Source organism: Neodiprion fabricii, chromosome 2, assembly GCF_021155785.1.
Source record: "Neodiprion fabricii isolate iyNeoFabr1 chromosome 2, iyNeoFabr1.1, whole genome shotgun sequence".
Taxonomy (NCBI): Eukaryota; Metazoa; Arthropoda; class Insecta; order Hymenoptera; family Diprionidae; genus Neodiprion; species Neodiprion fabricii.
In genome coordinates this window covers 40,459,036-40,469,047 of record NC_060240.1, presented here as the reverse complement: position 1 = coordinate 40,469,047, position 10,012 = coordinate 40,459,036, and the positions used below count along the sequence as shown (strand labels likewise).

The window sequence follows — 10,012 nt, the reverse complement described above, 5'->3', positions numbered from 1 at the left end:
AGTACCTTGAGAAATAAACCAAATTCTATCATTATCGTTTCATGTATGCATCATGCCTTGAAAAAGGCACGCCAAGTTTCACGGACTAATTTAATGTTTGTTTTCTGGATTTTCAACACTATTATATAACAGTTGCCAATCCTTCGCTTGCAATTACGCAGTGACAGTAGGATTCGGTAGCACACTCATAGTTGGGTGTCAGAAGCAGAGACAATGTTCACTGTTTATATCTCATTGTCAGTCGGAAAGTTTCGTCATCTCTTGACTGCTACACCGGGGTCCGATTGACACCGCCCTATTTTATTTGTAATTTGAAAGTACGTTAAGCGAGAGAGGAATGAGTTATTTTATTTTTCATTTATACTGAATTATCATTTGTAGTTGAATAAGTTTAGAGACGGCTTGACCCCGGTGTGGCAGCAATGTGATTCCTGAGAGATATCGCAGCTGAGGGTGAAGTTTCAACCATGCTTTCATTGTAAATTGACAGACATGTACTTGGCGGTAATATGCGATTCGATTTTTTTTTTGAAGGATAAGAATATTTATATATGCTGTGTTCTTGTCAAATATTTTTTTTCGAATAAGATAATTATATGCTTACATTTTTGATCAGAGAAGGTATTAATGTGGGTAATGACCACATTTTTAACGTCCTTGGCGAAAGGTTTTGCACTGGAGGTGCTTTTTGGGAGGATTGTAAAGACCTCAGACTTAAACAACATAATACTTGCTTGTCAATATATCACTTTTAACGGATGTTGTCTTTGCCAGATTTCTCTTGTTTGTACAGCTCTCTTTAATCGTTTCGACGGTCAGCAATTCGAGTTGATCTTGGCAGGAGTGTTTTTAAAATACAGTACGTGCAACATACTGTCATGTTAAACTAAAATTCTGCGGGGTAATTTTAAAACTCAGGTTTCGGAAATTCGAAATCGGACTACACAATTTAAAGTCCACATGCGAGATTTCCAAATTTAGTTACGGAATATTCGAAATCGCAAAGCGAAATCAATACAGATGCGAAATGATTTCTTTTGCCACAATAAATTATTGAGTTTAACAGACCGTATTCGAATTTCTTTAGATGTGAAGAATTGTACATTTATCACTTAAATTCAGCGGTATGTTGAGCAAATGCCAAATAACGTACAGAATATGTACAGTAGTTTACTAGTACAATGCATTCACTACATAATTTCGTAAATTCGAAATACGCTTTTGCGTGCCTCTAACCAAATTGAGCAAAATTAGGAGATTTATTTGAATATTTAAGGAGAATGGTTAGTGATTCACTTCAAAACACGAATTTTTTAATTCAGCTACACGTTTGTACGGTAGAGGTGAGGTAAATTTCCGACCATTTTCAACGGTGCGGAATAATTGTCACGTAATTGTAATTTGCATACTTCCATTGCTGAAGAGTTTCAAGTTCAGTGGCCAACGTTCAACAGGCATATTTCAATAGGATCGTTGGTATTGGATTCATTTGGTATGTAGGTATTATCTTAGTAGGTTTAGTTTTAATTCTTTTGTTCCTTAGCCATAATCAAGTCAACTGAAACATATGATTTTGAACTAATCGATTTATTTTTGTCAACTTAATTTGTACGTACAGTCCTGACAAGCTTACGGAAGATTATTCTATGCTTAAGGGTGAGTTTTTGACTAATCGAATGGACGTAAACTCAATTTGAATATTTAGTGGAGATAACTAGAGGGATGATTGTTAGTGCCTCGGATTTCTAATAATGTGCGACGTGATGTAGTTAATTTTAGCGAGGTTTCTGTCTACCATTACACAGCTGAATTGATGATCAAGGAAACTTGGCGTTACGATACATCGGTCTTATTTCCGCAACATTGCACTAAATTGCTTCATTTTTCAGGTATGTATTAGTTCCGCAACATGGCGCAATTTAGGTAGACGGATATCGTGGATTATTAAGCTAATTTTTCTGTACGTGACACACCTGAAATGACAAAAGATGCCACGAAGATCAAACGTACTTCGTACCAGGTACCGCTAAGGAATTACGTAAACTCAGCTTCAAAGGAAGAAGCGACGTGGTACGCCAAAAATACTCCCCAGAATAGAATTTTCAAAAATGTGACACTATTACTTCACGTAGCTGAAAATGAAGGTTGCGGATCGCCTTAAAGTAGCTGTAAGAGTGCGAGAACAGAATTGAAGGAACGTAAAATCTGGAGGATGTCACATTGTACCAAATTTGTCAACATTATTTCATACATTTTCAACTTCCTGTTTCTCTATTTTCAAAGAAAAAAGGAAGTTATTATAATTACCCCGAAAATGAAAAGTCGAGTTTTCACTAGACTTCGACGCTTCCAGATCTAGAGAATCACCTCCAATCATTTCCAGGTGGACCTCTTTCTGTGTTAGTGTGTATGTACGTATCTGAACAATTTCTTTACCGACGATACCTCGAGAACCAGTTACCGGATTTCGATAAATTTGATTTCAATCGAAGCGGCTTTTCTAAACTTAGAACTAATCAGATCTGGCTTTGATTAGCTCGGTACTTTTCGAATAATTACAATTACATAATTATAAAAAATGAAATATAAATAATGATATCTCGAGAACGGATCAACGGATGCGAATGACAATTGGTGCCACAAGGTTTCTTGAATCGCTGATAACGAACTTCACATTGTCCTTCCAAAGTTTGAATGGGGACGTTATTGGTATCAATCACATTGTTATTAGTTAGACTCGAAATGAGTTTGAAGGTGCAACGTTCACGGGTCGGCTCTTGGTCAACCCAAACCCGCTTGGTTCAAAGATATTCATAAGTATTTTCCAACCACGGGCTTCAGTTCTTCGAACACGTAAACGAGATCGCGTCCAATCTGTATATTTCGTTTTGAAGCTGGGAAATTATTTTATACTTCTTAGTCCGTTTTAAAAACGTTTTTTAAGTCTTAATTCCGTGAAAAACTCATTGTCCGAGTTCTAAACTGAAAAATAAAAATACGATGCTTTAATTAATTTGTCTCAGCCTATGCAATTATGCGTTATGTTAAGCGGCACTTTGCGGGCCTTTATAGAAGTATACCTTAAGGAATAAACCAAATTCTATCATTATCGTTTCATGTTGTGGGCATATTCGAGAAGACAGAGAAGAGAGAGAAAGGACGACGAAGAATAAGAAAGAGAGAGGAGGAGGGAATAAGTGACGGATAGGCAGTCGGCCTCGAAGGCCGTGGAGGATCGTATCCCACGACAGACAAATGATTACCAATCAAAGACACCTCGATAATTATTGGGAATAGTGTTACTTACAAAAATCAATTGGGCTATAGCCAACGGTGCGAATAAGGGATCAGAGGAGGACGACTTAGTAATAACATTGGACAGAGCTTCCAATATCGACGACGCTGGAGCCGGGATTCGATCCGACCATCTCTCTTTCGCACCATAGATCTCGCACGGGCCTCGACATCCCACGATCCATCCCATAACGACACGTCATCCCAGGGAATATCCCCATGAACAAGGAAGACGCTGAGCCCACGGAAATCAGACGAACTACCGAGTTATAAATTAATGACAGTTTTTCGATGTATGGTTGAGGTTGTATGATCACACAAGAATTGGTAAGAATTAGTAAGCGGTCGATAACCCTTCAAGGTTTCGGTCACCCATCATTTCATTTTGTGATTTTCTTTTATAAATAGTTAACATATAAACAAGATTCTTATAATGTATGCATCATGCCTTGAAAAAGGCACGCCCAGTTTCACGTACTAGTATAGTGTTTTTTTTTCGCTCGTTTTTCAATAGCATTACATAGCAGTTGCCAATCCTTTGCTTGCAATCACATAGCGGTAGTACGGTTTGGTAGCACACTCATATTTGGATGTCAAAATAACACACAACATTCCTTGCTCACATCGCGATCGGAAAACTTTATCAATTTTTGACTCGTCTGATCGGCACCGCCGTATTTTATTTGTAATTCGAAAGTATGTTTATGTGTGAGTTTTTTTTAATTTTCTTCATACTCAATTATCACTTACAGTTGGATAAGTTTAGGGTTAGTCTGAACCCAGAGTAGCAGCATTGTGATTCCTAAGAGATACGAAAACTGAGGGTCAAGTTTCAATCGTACGTTTATCGTAAATTGACAGACATGTACTTGGTGATAGTGCGTGATTTAAATCTTTTTTCGTACGAGGTGATTATATGCATACATTTTTGATCAGAGATGGTGTTTTTGTGGGTAATGACCACATTTAAATATACTTGGCGAAAGGTTTTCGCACCGGATGTTCTTTCTGGAGGGATTATATATACGACTCTTATACCACGGAGTCGAGTACAAGTGAAAAGTTTTACTAGGTAGGGTCGTTCGATCATGAGTTTCATCGAAGTTTCGGCGATTGGATTCTGGCACTTGGAACAAAGCTGGCTGATTGACTACAAATCAACTAATCTATCTCGATCGAGATAAAGTGATGAATGCGCCGATGTCATAAGACGTCTTCTATATTTTTCGAAAAACTACCGTGGTGTCCAGTTTTTTCATAATATTTCAAGAGCCTATTTTTATAATGTACCTACCATATGGTATTAACCTATTTTACATATTTCTGTTATCGGATGATGAAAGACTGCGGTTCATTTTCATTTTGAAAAAGGATAAATTTTGGGAACGCCACGGAAGAGTTCTCGGTTATTTCCAATTTTTTGCGAAAATTTATCCGAAACAGTTGATAGTATAACGGAGGAAAACTTTGCATTTTACGCAGGCCAACATTGTGCATATGTGGCAACACTCGGATTGAATATAATCAACGCTTACGATTACCGATATGGCTAAACTTGTTTCCTAGCTGTGTGGCGAGCACAGAGACGTATGAAAGAAAAAGTTTGAAATAACGTATTACTGATACTGTTTTTCTGACTTGTTAATTTTTTTCTAATATTCTCAGTTTAATGAATTCAAACCAATTCACAGTACGCGCAGTGCAATTCATGTCGGAAAGAATACACGGTTTGTAAATTATTTAAACGAGAAATCGATGTATCTTTTATCTCACAAATCATACGTATGAAAGAAGAGATTATTAATTAATACTCAAAAACAAAAATTCAGAAAAAGGTTTATCAGCATGATTAATACTTTGCATCATGGTCCCTGATGTAAGGATATGTTAACTCCGTATTATGCGAATTTCCACGTGATTTATCACGAAGTACTTACTTGCAGAGACAAGAAGGAGCTATTGCAACATTTTTTCACTCACGAAAACAATTAAAAGAACAGTAAAAAATTATTACAATTCGACGTGTTAGGGCAACACAGGAATCACGTCTTTGAAATAAAAGTATGGCTGTAATAAAATTCGCGAGTTATATCACGTTTGGCTTTGCATTTATGTCGCAATAAAGATGGCAAAACACTGAATAAATTTCCAATAAGTTTTTACATGGGTTAGGAAAAACCATCAACATACAGCAATAACCTAATGGCTGAAGCTTTTTTAGTTGTGTCGATACTGAAATATTGATCACTCACGGAAAGATAGTCGCGTTGTTATCTTTATCTGTCTTGGCTCAAATCACGTTTGCACTAAAGTTGTCACGAAGGTAGTAGTTTACTACATTTATTTATGACCTAGAAGATAAAATTGCACCGAAAGGTTTCTATAAGATGGGCTTTTGTACTCGTGGAGCATGCCAATTGGTAACGGTTAGCTCAAGGTACGTACAAAGTCATTTAAGTAAGCCGAAAGGCTGTCATTAGAAGATCTTAACACGGCGAGTACACCAGAACAACTAACAGTTGTATCATTCGTATCTGTATGGACGAGATTGGAGGGCTTATATTCAATCGATTTTCTAATCAAATCTTTGACTATGATTTTCCATTTTTCACAAGAGACCAACACAACGTAATATGAGGTACTAGAAATATCATGATTCTTACTATTGGAAAGCCATTTCTCAAATTCTGCTTACTAAAAAATGCCGAAAATGGATCACTTGTTAAACTGCCAACTGTTTAAATTTTTATGTAACTATGACCTGGGTGTTGTAAATATTTCAAAGAACTGCCTATAGAATCATTCAAATATCTGTTGCAACAGTAGCAAGAAGTTACTGTTAATAAGAAATAAAAGAGTTGAAAAATAAATTTTTTTCGAGAATATGTAAATTTGAACAACTGGTGAATTTGAAAAAATTGCCGTCTTACGGGCTTCTCATCGGAAGCAAGGGATTGAAAAGGGTAAACATAAACATCTACACACTACAGTCTCCGTACATCGTGCATGCAGAGAAGAAATTCTTACTCATACAAATCTGGCTCATGAAAACAAATTTGAACTCACTGGTTATGAGAGAAATTAATGACAACAGAGTCAGGGCGGCTAGGTGGTCTAGTGGAGTAAGTCTCCGGTAAAGCATCGCTAGATTCCGGGTTCGATTCCTGGCTCCGTCGTTAATTTTTCAAATTCACCAGTTGTTCAAATTTACATATTCTCAACAAAATTCTCTCGTAGAAAAATGATTTGCACACCCGCATCTCATTTATTAGACGGCATTGCCGTCTTACGGGCTTCTCATCGGAAGCAAAGGATTGAAAAGGGTAAACATAAACATCTACTCACTACAGTCTCCTTACATCGTGCATGCAGAGAAGAAATTCTTACTCATAAATTTTTTTCACTCAACAGTATTTCCTGGAAATTTACCGTGAGACTTTCGGGATGACAAGTTTTTTCCGAATTAATTGGCTACTGCCGATTATATTGGCCTGCACTGGCTTATCTGCGACTGAACTGGACGTTATTTACGAATGGAAATACGTTGACTATGTATGGCAAAGTACGGATCAAAAACAAGATGCCATCGAACAGGGTGTTTACAACCTCTCGAGAATCTTGATGTTTGACCAACAGCCACTGCCAGGTACACCCCTCGTAATGATTAACTGTCGTTCGTGGTAAATCGTTACTGACTGCTTCGATGCCGCAGCTCTACTCATCGTCGTCGATTTAGAATAGGAATATGGCAAATTTGAACATGAATTGGGTGGTCATGGCACAACCGACCGCACTAAAAATTATAAAATTTTTAAATTTCTTTGTCCATATCTTATAATATTCTGTTGGTAAGAAATCAGTTCGGACCTATCACAGAGTCTAATTCACTTGTGTCTACATGCTTAGATGGCCGACGAATGGTAACAACTCCGAAATTCTACAATAACCCGGCGACTCTATCGACGATTTCGGACGCAACCGGCGACGGTGGTCCATTGCTGGCTCCGTACCCAGATTGGAGCTGGCACAATAAGTCATCGGGAGACTGTTCGGGGATCACGAGCGTCAACAGAGCAGTTGCAAGTATATTGAAAGGTGGCTGGTAAGAATATTCGGTACACATCTTTACACGTGATATTTAATTTGTCACAGATCGATGACTGCGGCAGAATTTGGATAGTGGACTCTGGTACAATCGGCAACGAACTGATATGCCCAGCCAAGATTCTCGCCTTCAACTCGACGACCGACGAGCTGCTGGAGAGCTTTGAATTCTCGAGCGATTTACTGCGCGGTCCCTGGAACAACGACACGGGAATACTCGAAATACAAGTCGTAGAATGCTCTGCTAACGCTTGCGACGATTACTGGGTTAGTCGACTACAGTTTCAATTACGATTCGTTCCGTTCTAGACATCGTTTACAGCATCTGGAATTACGGTGAAACGGCGTTGGTCTTGGACTGAATATAACGACATATTATTCGTATTTCACTTTGGTTAAATTGATGATTTATATAGTGGAAAATCAACGGTTATTGTACACTTACAGGTATACATTGGCGATGTATCGAGCTACGGCTTGGTGATTTTCAACGGAGAGAAGGCGTGGCGATTAGACGATGAGATTTTCCTCCCGTCCGAAGCTGGCTCGCAATTTAGCATTGCTGGAGAAAATTTTACCATGGGCATTGGACCTTCTGGCTTTTTGTTAACTCGCGATGGATATATGAAGGAGAAATATTTGATGTTTAAGGCCTTATCTGCCTTTAAGACGTACGCGGCTTCTTTGGAAGACATGCATAATACCCAGTACTCGGGAAGTAACGTCACATACTACGTTAGCAATTGGACAGCATCGAGTCATGAAGTTGGAAAGGTTTTCACAATATACGGAGGTATCGTCATCACTGGATTCACTGATGAAACGGAATTGGTGTGTTGGAATCTACAGAATCCTCTGGATAACGACTACGTCGTACGTACAATGCCGCATTTCTCCGATAAAATTTGTCCGCACAATTTAATTAGTTGTTTCAAAAATTTCCTATGATTCCGAACTTTTAACGCGATTACACGCCGTGGTTTAGAATAAGTTTCAGATCTGCAGCTCTGATGTATGGTTGCGAATGATTTCAGGCTGTTCTGGAGCAGAATGAAACTACCTTGCAGTATATTTCCAGCGTCAAGCCCATAATAGAAGACGGTAGTGACATCGAGACAGTCTGGGTATTGACGAATAGATTCCAGAAGTACGTATTGGGCACGATGAATTTCGACGAGATAAACTTCAGAATGATAACGGCCGAGGTCGCTGCCCTTGTCAAAGACACTGTATGCGAACCGGAGGATCACGAAGTTTTGGATAGTATACTTGATATAAATTTTCTTTACCTGAAAACTGTATCCGTATAAACTGTCACCGACCGTATTAGCGTGGCGCGTAGCGTGCGAAACTAAATTCTTGGTAAGGAATATTTCGCATTCTTAGACTACTTCGGTAGCTACAAAAACTCGGGTATATTCGTTTTTCAGTTGTATTAAAATGTCACAAAATAAAGTTTTTCAACAATCATACTTCATTATTGCACAAGATTGTTTACGCCTAAAATACAAAAAAGAATTTACTTCATAGAATCGAATTTTCCAAGATATTACGGACGAACACGTTGGATTTGCGAGGGTTTATCGTTTGGGGTCGCATAGAAACATCGCTACCGAGTGGATTAATATTTTTATGAACTTCACGGCTTCATATAAGTCTTGGATCAATGAAATACCGATCGCAGTACATCGTGCAACAAGGGAATAATTGACTTTTATTCCTGTGTTACATAAAAAAGTTTGTTCTCGACTTATTATCAACTCTGGACACATTGTTGACTTGAAAAACGGGACTCACTCGGTATACATATGATATGTTATGATATTTATAGACTTTATAGGTATACGTTGTAACGCTAATTTGTTATACCATCAGCTGAGGACTCACCGTTGACACTTTGGTGCGATTCTCTAATTACTCTGAATTCAATGAACAAGAATAAAACGATATCTTTTGGGCGCCAGACGCTTCAACATCGATTTCGAAATAAATATGCGATACGATATTAGTAATTAGAGAATCCGTTGTATGGCTGGCTAGGCTCAGGTACTCACACGAACTAGTAGAGTGGCGGTATTCAAGATAGCTAACGATAATTAAAGAATTAAAGTAATAAAGAATAAGCTCAAGTCAGGATAAATTAACAAGTCAATCAGTCGCATATTGTCGATTAGGTTCACAAATTCGCGTCGGTCAAACTGGATTACAAAAATTAGCAGCAATCGATAAGTCAACAAGAATAGTTCGCAAGATTTTCGATGGAATAAAGTTAAACGGCAGTTGAACAAAGAAGACAGTTAACAGAGAGAACTGAGCGTAGGTTCGGAGAAGCGATGTAATGCAAAAACCTACAGACTATTCGTCACTAGGAGACGTGATTTCACCTAATTTCCAAAGATGGACGCTACGATAATTATTAGCCTGTTAATTTAATGCGAGAATGAGAACTTTATTAGAAATCGATAGTTAACAAAAGTGACGATAGCTTGGATGTTAGTAACAAAAGACTAAAACAGACCTTGGGATAGAGTTTAACTTATAAGAAAGATTGAGATTAATTAATAATTTACGAAAATCGGTAGCTTTGACCAGAGAATATTAATTACAGTAAATT

General features: G+C 37.9%; 1 protein-coding gene across 3 annotated transcripts; it reads left to right on the top strand.

The window, feature by feature from the left end:
- Positions 1–5,759: 5,759 nt before the first annotated feature.
- Positions 5,760–9,389, top strand: LOC124175414 (major royal jelly protein 1-like). 3 transcript variants are annotated; one of them, XM_046555641.1, is made up of 6 exons: positions 5,760–5,932; positions 6,706–6,940; positions 7,201–7,373; positions 7,447–7,665; positions 7,846–8,271; positions 8,433–8,870. In XM_046555641.1, exons 2-6 carry the CDS (start codon positions 6,739–6,741, stop codon positions 8,706–8,708), a joined length of 1,296 nt encoding a protein of 431 aa, XP_046411597.1. In that variant the 5' UTR covers positions 5,760–5,932; positions 6,706–6,738; the 3' UTR covers positions 8,709–8,870. The 3 variants fall into 3 exon arrangements, 1 of the variants encoding a protein (XP_046411597.1); XR_006869159.1 differs by lacking the exon at positions 5,760–5,932 and adding an exon at positions 8,945–9,389 and having other exon boundaries at positions 8,433–8,760; XR_006869158.1 differs by lacking the exon at positions 5,760–5,932 and adding an exon at positions 8,929–9,389 and having other exon boundaries at positions 8,433–8,760.
- The last annotated feature ends 623 nt before the right edge of the window (positions 9,390–10,012 follow it).